This window comes from Sphaerodactylus townsendi, linkage group LG03 (genome assembly GCF_021028975.2).
Source record: "Sphaerodactylus townsendi isolate TG3544 linkage group LG03, MPM_Stown_v2.3, whole genome shotgun sequence".
NCBI lineage: Eukaryota > Metazoa > Chordata > Lepidosauria > Squamata > Sphaerodactylidae > Sphaerodactylus > Sphaerodactylus townsendi.
Window position 1 is genome coordinate 122395785 of NC_059427.1, and position 15457 is coordinate 122411241.

The following is a 15457-nucleotide window of genomic DNA, read 5'->3' on the forward strand; positions in this document are numbered from 1 at the left end:
AGAAACAAAATAATCAAAATATACTGAATTACAAATACAGAAATGGAAAACAATAATCAGCTTTTTATGTGTACTTCTCCTCTTCCAATGACATAAACAAAATAGTGTTGCGTGCAGTCTAAAAAGAAGAGTGGGCCAGGAATTGTTCTTTAGAGCAATATAAATTTTAGGTGCCATTATAGAAAAGGTGGACCAATGCAGTATGCTCTAGGAACATTACAACCCCACCCTCCAATTTCCAAATTGAGGTTGTTACAGCTGCTTTTTTTGAGCAGAAGAATGTTATGGATAAAGAATTTATCTTTTCTTTTCCTGTTCCTTCCTGATCAACAATGCCACCTCTGAGCTGCTGACACACTTGCTGGTGAAAAATATGGATATCATAAATTTTCCCAGTCTATATATATAAACGTGAAATACCACTGACTGACTGACTGACTGACTGACTGACTGATTCATCAAAAGAACTCAAAAACCACTGAAACTACAAAGTTGAAATTTGGCACACCGGTTCGTTATGTGCTTCAGGTGCTCGCTAAGAAAGGATTTTCCAAAATATTCACTTCCACTCGACTTATTAGATATTTACTGTTCAACTCTGGCCATCTGCATGAACATTCTAAGGGTGACAGTTAAAACCCACAAGTTTCATGTCCTTCAACATGGTATTTTCGATGGTTTTTGAGTTCTTTTGATGAGTCAGTCAGTCAGTCAGTCAGTCAGTCAGTCAGTCAGTCAGTCAGTCAGTCAGTCAGTCAGTCAGTCAGTCAGTCAGTCAGTCAGTCAGTAGTATTTCGTGTTTATATATATATAGCTTCGTTTTACAAGACATTTTAATGAAGGGCACTTTGAAGCTCTAACTCCATTTGTTGCATTGACAAGTTCTGCTAATGCCCACCAAACAACAAGCACGATTGATCCAATGGTGCGCCAACTGCACTCTAACACCACCCTCCTCAACGCATACAAACCTGTTCCTTCTGCTGAAACGGCTAAAGGGAGAAGAGGAATTAAACACAGAAAGCGATTTACACATTGCGTTAGAAAAAGATAACTACAGGAAGCTGCTGCAAAAAAAATGTGAAAATCAACCAGTCAGTCCACAGACAGGCTGTGAGGAAATATGCTGCATGTCACCCCAAAGTTCACAAACAGGCTGTAAAGAAGTATGCTGAATGTCACCCGAAGTTAACAGACAGGCTGTGAAAAAGTATTCCTCGACCAACCCTCACGTTAACCAGACCACTACAGACAAATACAATCAAAACAGATTACAAACCACATTATCACCTTGGACTAAGAAACATGAAGGCTCTGTACAAACACGTGATTGAAGCCACAATTTGCACAGGCGTTTGCCAAGGAGAAACCGTATTTATTCCCCGTATTCCTCTAATCTCATCAGACTACCACTTTGAATTTAAAAGGCTGCAATTTCCGGTAAAACTGTGTTACGCCGTTACTATCAATAAGGCACAAGGGCAGAGTTTGAAAGTGGCTGGTGTAGATCTAAGGCGTGACTGCTTCTCCCATGGTCAGTTGTATGTGGCGTGCTCCAGAGTTAGTTCACCTGACAGTTTCATCCTCCAACCAGAGAGAAAAACCAAGAATGTTGTCTACAGGGAAGTTTTGAACACTTAATCTGAGGGAGAAATGAAACTTCCATGCTGAACAAGTTATTAGTAAATAGTTCATAGTGTTTATGTATTCATTAAATTTCAAACTTTAAGAGTATTTTTATCCGGTAAGTTTTATATTTACTATTTAGTATTCACTATATATTTAGTATTTAGTGAATTTATCAGGCTGAATGGCTCAAAACTTCATTCCACTTTCAAGTTACCATTACTCAAGTTCAACAAAACATGTATTAGTATTTGGATTTCTGCATTCCATTTTTTTAAACTCTCTGTAGCGAAGCACGGGTATCCTGCTAGTAGCCTGAATAGCTCAGGCTAACCTGAGCTCATGAGAGCTTGGAAACTAAGAAAGGTTGGCCATGATTACTTGGATGAGAGACCCCCAAGGAAGACAAGAGGAAGGCAATGGCCAACCACCCCTGCTCATCTCTTGTCCTGAAACCCCCTTGAGGGGATGTTGATTGCAACTTGATGGTTTCAGAGGAAAGTGGTAAAGATCTCTTTCTCTCTCCCATCATTCTGCTTCTCGCAAAAGTAACCTCAACATTTACACTGGATGGAGGGGATGTCTTTTGACATTATTAGAAAACTAAACATAACGTACTGTTCTGCCTGTGTACTGTAGAAGTCATAATCAAATTAAATCACAGGATTACAATGTGATTATGCACAAAATCTGAACTCCTATATCTGTGGTGGCGAACCTTTGGCACTCCAATTGGCCATGCTGGCAGGGGCTGATGGGAATTGTAGTCCATAACATCTGGAGTGCCAAAGGTTCGCCACCACTGTATCTTTCCCCAGCATTTTAGAAATGCTCTGAAAGTGTCTTGTTTTACTTTCTCTGCATATCTAAGTAGTATAGGTGTATAGCTTTGCTTTCCCCTTTTCACAACTTTGACAGCTACTTCCGGTCCCGCCCCCTTTCCTCCTTTGGAATGGGAAAACAACATCTTCCATCCTGCCAGAGCTGAAAACAGCTCACATTCCCAAACCTGTGAGCATTTGAGGCTAATTAAAGGGGAGTGAATTAAAAGGTGTGAATTAAAGGGGTGAATAACATGCTTTTGAAACGTGTGTTTGATTTTATTTGGGCTGTGCGTGGAAATTGGTTTGTGTTTTGTGTGTTTTAACAAGAGGCTGTAGTCTGGGGCAGTGATCAGAGAGCAAAATGTTAGTTTCCCCAGATGCTGGTACAGTGAATGCAGTGTTTGAGAAGGGGACTTCACCAGTTTTTACACACTTTGTGGAGAACACCGAGTGCATAAGCAAACCCATTCCTTATCCCACAGCACCCTGTGTTTTACACTTTCCCTGTTTTACTAGCGTTCTCTGGGGAGAACACAGAAAAGCAAACCCCACCCACCCCCTTTCTCTCTCTTTCTATGGAAAGCCTTTCACCTGTTGTCCCTCCCATCCCAGGTGTTTTAAATTCAGACAGTCCTATGATTTTTCAGCTTATGGTTTTACAGCATGTTCTGCATACTCTTTCATTCCCCAAACTGTGAGCTTGTTTCTAATGCATGCCCTTTTCAAATTTGGCAGGAAACGGATGCATTTCCAAAATACACAGACGGATACAATGATCCCAGCATCAGAGATCCACACAGCATCCTCCTTGGGAATGGGGAAAACAATTAGTCAGCATATCCTGCCAGAAGCTAAAAATAGCTCACATCCCCAAAACTGGGAGCATTTGCTCCTTGAAAAGTTTCCTGCCAGAAGCTAAATTAACTCACACACTTTATAAAATGATATCAAATGGGCATTGAACCATCGGGATAGGGAATATAAGTTCTGAGGTGTTTCCTGCAAGATGCTAAAAAATAGTTCACCTCACTCCCAAGCCTTTTCACTTCCTTCAGCCAGGTGCAAAGCAGATTCTCTTTCCAAACGTAATGAAGCTGACAGCCCCAGAGCCTCAAATTCCCCTTTGAAAAAACCATGTGTGTGCCCATGTGGGGGTGAATGTTGAAAACGTAGGACAAATGTGGTGCTTCTGCTATGAGCCTGCAGCTGAAGGTGTGGTAACAGAGGCTTTAGCAGATATGCTTTTGCAAAACAGAACGTTTGTGCCCTTTTGCACAGTGTATATGTTTCAAGCTGACATTCACAGTAGAAACGCACACGCACCAATCCTGCAGAGTAGACCTGTCCCAATAAACCATGCAAACCTGGCCATTCCCTTACCAAGTCGATATCATGAGCACAGACATCTCTGTCTCTGATGTATGCATTTTCCCATATGTTAAGAATTTTTTAAAAAAGAAAGCCCACCATTGTTCTGAATAAATATTGACTTTACAATAAATATTGACTATACAAAGTGCAGGGCCATTATCAGCGCGTAGGTTTAAGCAGTAAGCAGAAAATGTGCAGGCATCCAGAAACTGTGGAGAACCAGTGTGTTGTAGCAGTTAAGAAATCACACACATTTGCACGTAGGAATCGGTTTTTATTTAATTATAATTTCATAGCTGATATTTGTGTGAATTTTACAGTTTTATATACCCCCTTCTAGGTTCTCATGCAGAGCAGGCTATGGCATTAGCCCACAAAATCCAAAAGCAGATTGAACGCACCCAAGTTACAGCATTCTAAAGTTACAGTTACACGCGTTGTGAAGGAATATACCCACACGATCTGTTTCCCCACCCTTCCTTGTAAGCACCCAGGATGGTGATGGGGTGATAGTAGCAGCGCTACTGAATTCCCTAGGGAGTTTGTTGTGCATTTTACCACGAAAGCATGTTAGGTGACCAAAGCCGGTCATTATTCTTCAAGGGCACCTCACCGGCGCCTGTTGCGGGGAGATTGAAAGCAGTTTTGAGGGTCTTTAAAGCTGGGGTCTGAATGAAAACCGTTCGGTCTGAAATCCTGGACAGAACCCCAGCACTAGGAAAGCACACAGCCTCTAGTTGTCAGGGGGAAAAGACACGCACACAGAGAACAACTGTGGAATCGGGCATTCAGCCATGCGACGACAAGCCCTGCAGGGCAGGCACAGGGTCAGAAATAGAGTTTGAGCACTGTAAAGCAGACCCAGCGTGTCAATTTTGATTCCGGGTGGCGCATCATATGTCAAACAGAGCACTTTGGAGATCACTTCGAGGCTGGACTACATAGTATTATAACCTGCCACCCACCCACCCCAAAAAAACACACCTTCCTCAGGCATCACCCCAGACTCTCCATGAATTTCCCAGTCAAGATTCTATGCAAATCCCCAAACTCTTTGCAGAAGAAGAAATGTGCTCTAAAAGGAAAATTTTGTTATTTTTCGGTCCCTATGTTTTTTGTTTCAACGGTGTGTTCACTAAACCTTGCAATACCAATTTTAGATTTAGATTTTAGTTTTAAGCGTCAGCTATTTTAGTTTCTGTTTATTCAGGAATGCTGTAAAAACTTTTAGGAATGACAGAGCTATTTGTCCCGGTTCCTGACCATTCAGCGAATAAGAAAACTTGAATGCTTTTTATAGAAATGTAGGCTGATGACAGGCATCGTCTTTGTTCAGCTGTTAAGGTTTTTAACGCACACAGATCTATGTGTATCAAGAGGAAGGCCTGAGTGGCCGGCAGATAAGCAGATGGTATTTTGGAGTGGGTGCAGACTGTCTGAATTCACTTTGTAATGAGACTTCTGTGTAGTAAAATGGTTAAACTCTTCACAGCAGGATAGTGCCCAGATGGGTAATATTCTAAGATAGAAATTCTAAGATACACTGGGTGTCCTTTTTAAAATTTGGGAGGGGGGGGGTGTTTACAGGGTATGACAATAGTTAACAGGTTCTGGAAAGATTAAGGGGAAGTGGTGATAAGGCCTTGTCCTAACCAGACCAGGGGTTTTCTAAACAGATGATGCTGAAGGGGCATTAAAACCCTCCCTGATAGAAATGCGCTTTCCTTGCTTTAATAATCTTAGTCCAGAGCACATGGACGGCTTTATAACATGAACGAAATTGTACTTTAGCAGACTAGGAACAAAATGGGAGTGTTTAAGATATCCCAATTTAAGACAAAAATACTATTTTGATTATAAAGCGGCTAGCTCAAAAAACAAGAGTGAAAAGGGTAGGGAGATGGAACTGAGGGACTTACATGGAGATAACTATTTTGGCTAGGAGTAAACTTTCTCTAGAGCAGGCAACCTATAATGAGTTTCTATTTAATTTAAAAAAGAGTAATTAATATCACTGCGACCTAAGCAACATTTCATTTTCAGCAGCAAAAACTCTTTTCTAACTTGCACAGAAGGGCCAAACAACGCAGACAGCATTTTTAAAACGTTTTTTGTAACTCTTTGGAGAAGTTTGGAAAACACAAAATCATAAAAACTGAAATACTTTTTTTTTCAACCAGGTGGAGGCAAACCCTTATAGGGCAAGAAGTAAAATAAACCAGGAGATGTTGTAACATGTAAAGCTGGCAAAATCTCTGAGATTCTGACCTCAATTACACACCCACCCTTTGGCTACCAGGTTTCTCAAAAAGACCATTACATACGATCCCAATTATCACAATGTACAAGAAATAAAAAACATACAATACAGCGCTGAAAACAGTTCCGTTGACTTTTATTTATTTATGAAAGGGCGACACCTAAGGTTCCTGTTAGCCTTACTCTTACTACCACCATCAGGTATACTGATAGCTCCGTGTTGGGGATTTTTACTGTTCCCTTCAAAACCGGCTGCACTTTTAGCCTGTTTGGTGAGGCTTGGAAAGGTAAAGGCATTCTGGACCCAAGTGCATAGTCAGGTTACAACAATTGATGATCATCAGTTTCCTTTTTTACCTATTATTTATTTACCGAGTCTAGCCTTATCCAACAATGAGATCCCAAGTCATTACGAACATTTATTTTTTATCATGGCGGTGACGCTTGCTCTGGGTAACCCGCACGCATGTGTGGAAACAGATAAAAGAAGTGCCACCCTTGCCCGCGGAAGGTGGAGAGACAAGGTGCTTTCCCTTATATGTGAACTGTATAAGTAAACCTAGACGGATACCTTTTAGAATCATATAAAAATAAATGGGAAGCCACGGACCGAACAAAAAAAAAACATAGGGATCGAAAAATAACAAAATTTTCCTTTTAAGAGCACATTTCTTCTTCTGCAAAGAGTTTGGGATTTGCATAGAATCTTGACACAAGGAAATTCCATGGAGAGTCTGGGGTGATGCCTGAGGGAAAGGTGTGTTTTTTTGGGGTGGAGTGGGTGGCAGGTTGAGTTATAATACTCATAGTAGATCCGACCTCGAGAAGTGATCTCCAAAGTGCTCTGTTTGGACATATGATCGCCTTTTCACCCGAGATCAAAATTGACACGCTGGGTCTCTGCTTTACACAGTGCTCAAACTCTATTTCTACGACCCTAACGCCTGCCCTTAAAGTGCCAGGGCTTGTCAGTCGCGATGGCTGAAATGCCCGATTCCACAGTTGTTCTCTGTGATGCTGTCTTTTCCCCCCTGACAACCTAGAGGGGCTGCAGTGTGTGCTTTCCTAGTGCTGGGGTTTTGTTCAGGATTTCAGACCGAACGGTTTTCATTCAGACCCCAGCTTTAAAGACCCTCAAAACTGCTTTCAATCTCCCCGCAACAGGCGCCGGTGAGGTGCCCTTGAAGAATAATGACCGGCTTTGGTCACCTAACATGCTTTCGTGGTAAAATGCACAACAAACTCCCTAGGGAATTCAGTAGCGCTGCTACTATCACCCCATCACCATCCTGGGTGCTTACAAGGAAGGGTGGGGAAACAGATCGTGTGGGTATATTCCTTCACAACGCGTGTAACTGTAACTTTAGAATGCTGTGGCCAACTCTGGAGTGCGTTCAATCTGCTTTTGGATTTTGTGGGCTAATGCCATAGCCTGCTCTGCATAGCAAGGAACCTAGAGGGGGGTATATAAAACTGTAAAAAAATTCACACAAATATCAGCTATGAAATTATAATTAAAAAAACAAACCGATTCCTACGTGCAAATGTGCAAATGTGATTTCTAAACCACAAACCACACTGGCTCTCCGCAGTTTCTGGAGTGCCTGCACATTTTCTATTCTTACTGCTTCAAACCCTCACAGCGCTTGATAATGGCCCTGCACTTTGTATAGTCAATATTTTATTGTAAAGTCAATATTTATCTCCAGAACAATGGTGGGCTTTCTTTTTTAAAAATTCTTAACATATGGGAAAATGCATACACTCAGAGACAGAGATGTCTGTGCTCATGATATGTATCCAACAGTATTAAAGGAATGGCAGCCAGGTTTGCATGGTTTTATTGGGACAGGTCTACTCTGCAGGATTGGTGCGATGTCGCGTTTCTACTGTGAATGTCAGCTTGAAAACACATGGCCACTTTTCTTTAAAGTGCAAGCGGGCACAAACGTTCTGTTTTTGCCAAAAGCATATCTGCTAAAGCCTCTGTTACCTCAACTTCAGCTGCAGGCTCATAGCAGAAGCACACATTTGTCCTACGTTTTTCAACACATTCCACCCCACCACATGGGCACACATGGTTTTTTCAAAGGGGAATTTGGAGGCTCTGGGGAGCTGTCAGTCAGCTTCCTCTACGATTTTGGAAAGAGAGATTCTGCTTTGCACTCTGGCTGAAAGGAAGTGAGAAAAGGCTTGGGAGGGAGGGTGGAATCTATTTTTAGCATCTTGCAGGAAACACCTCAGAACTTATATTCCCCTATCCCGATGGTTCACATGCCCATTTGATATCATCATTTTATAAAGTGTGTGAGTTAATTTAGCTTCCTGGCAGGAAACTTTTCAAAGGAGCAAATGCTCCCCAGTTTACTTAGGGATGTGAGCTATTTTTTAGCTTCTGGCAGGATATGCTGACTAATTGTTTCCCCATCTCCCAAGGAGGATGCTGTGCTTGGATCTCTGATGCTGGGATCATTGTATCCGTCCTGTGTATTTTGGAAATGCATCCGTTTGACTAGCAAATTTTGAAAAAGGGCATGCATTAGCAAAAAAGGCTCACACAGTTTGTGGGAATGAAAGTGTATGCAGGGAACATGCTGTAAAACCATAAGCTGCAAAATCATAGGACTGTCTGAATTTAAAACACTGGGATGGTAGGGACAGCAGGTGAAAGGCTTTCCAGAGGGGAATGAGAGAGAGAAAGAGGGGTAGGGTTTTGCTTTTCTGTGTTCTCCATGAGAACACCCGTTTAAAAACGAGGAGAAGTGTAAAAACACAGGGTGCTGTGGGATAAGGAATGGAGTTTGCTTATCTCTGTAAACGGTGTTCTCCACAAAGTGGGTAATGTAAAACTGGTGAAGTCCCCTTCTCAAACACTGCATTCACTGTACCAGCATCTGGGGAAACTAACATTTTGCTCTCTGATCACTGCCCCAGACTACAGCCTCTTGTTAAAACACACAAAACACAAACCAATTTCCACGCACAGCCCAAATAAAATCAAACACACATTTCAAAAGCATGTTATTCACCCCTTTAATTCACACCTTTTAATTCACTCCCCTTTAATTAGCCTCAAATGCTCACAGGTTTGGGAATGTGAGCTGTTTTCAGCTCTGGCAGGATGGAAGATGTTGTTTTCCCATTCCAAAGGAGGAAAGGGGGCGGGACCGGAAGTAGCTGTCAAAGTTGTGAAAAGGGGAAAGCAAAGCTATACACCTATACTACTTAGATATACAGGCTTCTATTTTCTCACTGGCAATTGTGACTTACAGGGATGCACACATTCCTCATCAGTCCAGCATAATTACAACAGTCCAGCATAATTACAACTCCCTGATCTTGAACTCAAAAATCACTAACACAGAACATAATCCTCATTCCGACATGCAAAGAGAAATTGGGTGTTGTGGGGTTTTCCTGGCAACTGGTCCCTCCAACTACCTTGACCATATGTACAAGAGAGATCTTTTACTGTGCTAAGAAAAAATTATCTGTGTCAGGAGATACTCTGGTTAGTGTCCAAGATTCATTAGTGTCCTCTCCAAGATTCATACGCACCAATCCGGGTGGTAACTGATGAAACTGGGGAAGGAGAAGGTTCCATATCAGAAAGAACAGCACTGCCAATGCTTGTCATAGTAGAAACATAAGATATGGACTTGCGTAAAAAGCCCCAACTGTTCCCATGCTGTGTGATCCCATCAGACCAGCCACTACAGGGACTTTCCATCCTGCCGTCCAGAAAGAAGGAAGAAAATGTGATGAAGTTAAAGTTAACCAATATAACAAAAATATTAAGGTATAAAGAAGAAGAGAAGAGTTTGGATTTATATCCCACCTTTCTCTCCTGTAAGGAGACTCAAGGTGGCTTACAAGCTCCTTTCCCTTCCTCTCCCCACAGCAGACACCTTGTCAGGTAGGTGGGGCTGAGAGAGTTCCGAAAAACTGTGGCAAGCCCAAGGTCACCCAGCAGGAATGTAGGAGTGCAGAAACAAATTTGGTTAACCAGATAAGTGTCTGCCACTCAGGTGGAGGAATGGGGAATCAAACCCAGTTCCCCAGATTAGAATCCACGTGCTCTTAACTACTACATCGCACTGGCTCCTAGCATAGCAGCCACTTAAGAAATTGGAGACCTGCAGTGTCATTCACAGCAGAGTCATGCCATTTTCATACCCAAGAAATCCCTATCTGAAGAAAAAAGGACAACCACTTGGATTTGCATGAGGCCAAAATTGCAAGGGTTGGTTCAGAGCCCCTGAGGAGAGGCAGAACATTCAGGATTATTGCCCTAGGTGACATGAACATTTTCTAAACAAACAAACAAGTCAAAACAATAGCTCTCTTTATTATATTACAACTAATTAAGAGATAAATTAATCCTTGTAAAATCTAAAATAATGAAAAGACACAGTTAATAGGCTTGAACAGATTATGCATTTGTTCTTCCTATTCAGGTGTCTTTTTGAGCGATCTCAACCACAAAAGATCTACCTACATACCCATCATAGGCAATCTCTGTCTCAGCTTCTGGTGAAAACCTTCCGCTGTCAGATGTGACACAGTTAGAGATGTTCTCCTGAGGTTTTGTTTGGCCAGAATTGATAAAAATTCTCTCTGTGGATAAGAAAAGCAGGAGTTATACACTGAGACCAAGTCTTGTAGTATCTATGGCAATGGAAATATCAACAAGCAGAAATGAAAAGGCAGATGGAAAAATGGTAGCAAAGCCCTAGAAATGAAACCTGATTATTACAACTGTTCACCTAAATGGTGGCTGATTTTTACATTGCACCTGTGGTGACTCATTCATGCTCATGGCAAACAAACTGTATAACTCACTTTCATTCAAAGAGTTTAATATTTTTCCACTCCTCCATCATTTTGCCTCTGATGGAAATATTATAGCATGCCATCTCAGTAATAGTCCATTAATCTGGGCTCAGCATTTTATTCCACCAGTATTCCCATTCCTTTAAAAATCAGACTGTCAGCCAATCAATACATTTTTAAATGTATGAATTGTCTGCTTTATCTGCTTAAGTAATTTCAAACAAAATGGTAAATTACCCAAACCTTACTTTATGTATTTTGTGGTACACAATATAGCTTACAATTAATTAAGAAAAGGTACTGATTATTAAAAAGACCATCGGTTTTAGTTTTCAGAATCAAATTAGCCTCAAACTAATGTGCCCTTAATCAAAAATTGTCCTCACCAATTCAAACTGTGCCTGGATTAATCCATTAAAGTTATTATTGATTTGTCTACCAACTAAATTTCAGAGTTCTACTTTTGATCAGTTCCCTACCATTGCCAAACTCGTAACAGTAAACTGAAAACGTGAAAACTTGTGAGATAAATATTGAGTACTGGAGTAAAAAAAATGATTTGGGTTACCCGAGTGATGGACGCAGCTGGACCTCCTACTGTCCTCAGAACCTTCTAAGGAAAATGACAATGGGTCATCATCACAGCTGGAGAAGGACTCCATTCCCAGCTTTACCAAAGCCCTCTTCCTCTTGAGGATCCTACTCTGATTTTTCAAAGAATCAGAGTTCCAAAAGTCAGGGGTATCAAAGATGTTGTCACATGAAGGCCATTGTTTGACAATCCTACAGATGTTTAAAAATGATACATTCATGAGGTCTGTCCTCTGGCATGAGACAAGCTCCCACAGTTTGCTCTGGTAGGAAGAACCAGTATGATAACGCCACTACATTGCTAGGTTTAAATTTGGGAAAGCCAGATTAAAATCTCCATTCAACTCAGTGAATTGTTCTGAGCAACTCCCAGCCTCCCCTGCTTCACAGACTTGTCATGATCTTAGAGATTTAACACACTACTTTGAACACCTTGGAGAAACTGCAAGATACAAATGCAGCAGATATGTAGCACTGAATCACCATGTAAGAGTACTTTGAGTAGGCTTCATGTTCTCTAGTAAGCAGTGGAGATACAGATGGAAAAGCTAAAGAGTATCTTTGAATTTATCGGATTTGGCCTTAGAAATTGCATCAGCAGCCTGGGTACAGTCCAAAAGCAAGCCATGTGAGTGGTTTCGAATAATTTTAACCATCACAGGAAACCTTTCTGAAGGGTACAGGACTGTTCATCAATTAGCCTAACTCCATTTCATTGTCCGCTGTCTGACCTTAGAGAAGAAAATAGGAAGCGTGTCTGCTTATTTGCTTGAGGAAAGTCCCCAACATGTAAAATATAGCTTGCTTGAGAAAAACTCCCAACATGCACAGAGCTACCGGAAAGAGTAATACAGTGAGAACCAATCAAGATATGACAAACACCCTTCAGATGCAAATTGCCTTTTTTTGGAGCGGTTCATTTATGTGTATAAAAATAGGTGCTCTGCATAGCAGCAGTTGAGAAACAGTCTTTGAGCACAAGTTCCTGTTTCTCTGATGGCTTTAATAAACTTTACCTTCTGCCAGCATTGGTGGTCCTTTTTTCCAACATTCCTTTCTTTCTTCTTTATACTATCATGGTTCAAACTGCCCTAACTCATTTGGGAGGTGCTGCATACAAGTTAGTGTGACAAATGATCTAGTTTGGAAGGTGCTATCCAACTAAACTCAGAATATAATAGTTCCTCATCCTAACTTTTTTTCATATGAATTATTCCATTCACTACAACTGTGCTTAGGATGTTGCATTTTAATGCTGCTAATGCTGCATTTTAAATAAAGCTGGTATCAAAGCATCTCTTTTTCCCCATGCTTTGATATCATGTACATGTGAATCATCCAAGTTTACAAGGAATTAATCTCTATGGCCCTCCTTTCTGTTGAAATCTCTCTAAAGTTGTTTGCCCTTTAAATAAAGGATTATTATCAGATAAGTTGGTAGAAGTCTTCTCCTTTTTGGCTCTCTTTCACCTGTCTTTTCTCACTCCCTTAAGGTTCTTCTTGTTGGAAGCTGGACTTTCATTCATGGGGGACTCCTGTAAAGAGAAAAAGAAGACAGATGAAAAGGGTTTGTTGCAAATACCTCATAAAGTCAGAGGGCTCCCCTTCCGCTCCCTCCCTTGCATGCCACCCCTCACTCACTCCCCTTCCCTTGCATGCCACCCCTCCCTCCCTTCTCCCTCCCTCCACTAGGTTGGGTGGGCCAGGGCCAGATGCCGGGGCCCCTCCCCTTCCCTCCCTTGCATGCCACCCCTCCCTCCCCTCTCCCTCCCTCTGCTAGGGTGGGCGACCTCCCCCACCATGAACAAACAAAGATTTTTTTGCACCAGGTCATCTCTTGTGGTTTGTAGGATCCCAGTCATATAAATGTTAACCTGGAAGGAACTAAGTGTTACAGTGGATGGGTTTATAACAGGGGACTGGGCTCCCTTATTTTTAATATGTGTAGAAGACAGAACTTAGATAAAAATGGCTTTTCTTCATGCTCCAGCTCTGTGACAGAAGTTGTTGCACCTGCTGAACCTGTTTCTACACCACAACTCTTCAAAATTTAGGTGGCTGAATTAGCCTCAACAAAGAATAGCATTCTATAGAAAAAATACATACTTTCAAAAATAGAAGATGCCTTTGGATGTGATCAGATGTGGAATAACAAAGCTGGAGATGGCAACAGAAAACTGGTACAGTGCAGTCATTAAAAGATAAGCCAGGAATTGCCTCATTAAAAATTCACCTTATCAGGAATTCACTGGGTAAGCCATTATCATCTGAACTCAAGCCCTTTATTTGCAATTCAGAGTTAAAACTAGTGCTCTACCATATAGGATTATTGCAAGATCAGCTGTTGACTGCAGCCTTGATGTAGTGAATTGTTTCGGCATTATCAAGGATATTTATACTTTCTTTTCACCGTCCACAAAGAAATGGGCAGTTTTAAAATCATTTTTGCAACCTCAGTCAAAAGTGCGTAAATATTTGTCAGACACTAAAGCCACAGAAGTGGGTTTGGAAAGTCACAGTGCTCAAAAGAATTAAAAATGAATTGTAAAGGCCGCATGTCTCAAGAGAGGTTGTCTGCACTGAGCATTCAGTGCATTGGAAGGGATAAATTTAGACAAACACATTTTGATGAACTTTTGGGTAATTTTGATATGAGGAAGGCTAGAAAAAAACTTTTTTTTGGTCTTAGTGTCTCCAATTATTGCAGTTTATTTCTGAATATATATTTCAAAAACCAACTGTTTAATTACTGTTGTTATCAGTAGTCATGATCATCCTATTAACACTTCCCAGGCAATAAAATTTGTAAGCTCAATGGTTTTTTAACAGTAAACCTACAATTTTATTTTCCTTAAAAATTCTGTTTATTCCACAAATGTTTACAAAGTTCAGTTGTGGCAAAAGTTTCTCAGTGTTAATTTTAACATTCATGCATTTTCCCGCAGTCACTGTAATGTTTAATAATAACATATCCATCCTTTAGAGCAGTGTTTCCCAACCTTTTTGACGTCACGGTACCCTTGACTTCACTCTTCATATCTCACGGTACCCTTGATGAAAACACCCATTTTAAAAAAATTGATTTACTTCAATGATTAGTTACCTGAGAGACATAATAGTTTTATGCTGTTAAGTGTCTGTTTATTCATTCATTAATGATGTGAAAATGAACATAATTTAAACTAATTACATTAAGACAATAGTGCGCTCCCTCTGCCATCGCCACCAAGCCGTAAAGCGAGCTGCCGTGACAACCAGCAAAAGGGGCATTGCAAAGGGACAGGGCGGTAGCGTTGTCGCGGTACCCCTGGAAAGTGTTCACGGTACCCTGGTTGGGAATCGCTGCTTTAGAGGAAGAATTGTGAATTGTGGAATTTTAAATACCCACCATCATCCTCAGCTTCACTTAGCTTTAAAACACTCTTCCATCTTCCTCTGCTTGTGACAGTGGGGGCCTGGGAGGGGGGCCTCACAAATAAAGGCCTAGGGCCTCTATTCACCTAAATCCAGCCCCAGCATGAGGAGGGAAAGGAACAGATGAAAGCTAAAAGTATGCCCTCTCCCATGCTGAGGAAATTCTTTTGTTATCCTCAGCAAGCTCACAGAACAGTTTTACTCACGCTGCTGACAGAACACATATCCACAATGGACTCCATTCTCCCAGGGACAGATAAGAAAGAGATGCTGCCCATGTTAGAATAGTTCAGAGACACTTCCATCTCTACAGTTTGAGTGTCCTCAGCAGGTGGGTCAGGGTCTTCTATTATGACCTGGAGGAAACAAGGGACATGTTCACATTATCTTCCCTTCCCATTCAAGTGCTCAAAAGGGTTCTTTTAACTCAGCTAGTCTCAGATGCAAACATCAGTATCTCAATGAGCATTTTATTCCTTCAGAAGAGTTGACCAGCTCCCTAGGCATTTTACAGTTACAGGACAGATCAAGGAATTAAG

General features: G+C 41.2%; 1 protein-coding gene across 1 annotated transcript in view; it reads right to left on the bottom strand.

Annotated features, from left to right (window-relative positions):
- LOC125429249 (polycystin-1-like) overlaps positions 1–15457 on the bottom strand; it is a 52159-nt gene that overhangs the window by 23642 nt on the left and 13060 nt on the right. The window contains exons 11-15 of the mRNA XM_048490186.1: positions 15125–15274; positions 12975–13039; positions 11482–11696; positions 10583–10697; positions 9639–9811 (exon numbers count right to left, since the gene is read on the bottom strand). Coding sequence (XP_048346143.1) covers positions 9639–9811; positions 10583–10697; positions 11482–11696; positions 12975–13039; positions 15125–15274 — 718 coding nt within the window. The remainder of the gene's footprint in view (positions 1–9638; positions 9812–10582; positions 10698–11481; positions 11697–12974; positions 13040–15124; positions 15275–15457) is intronic.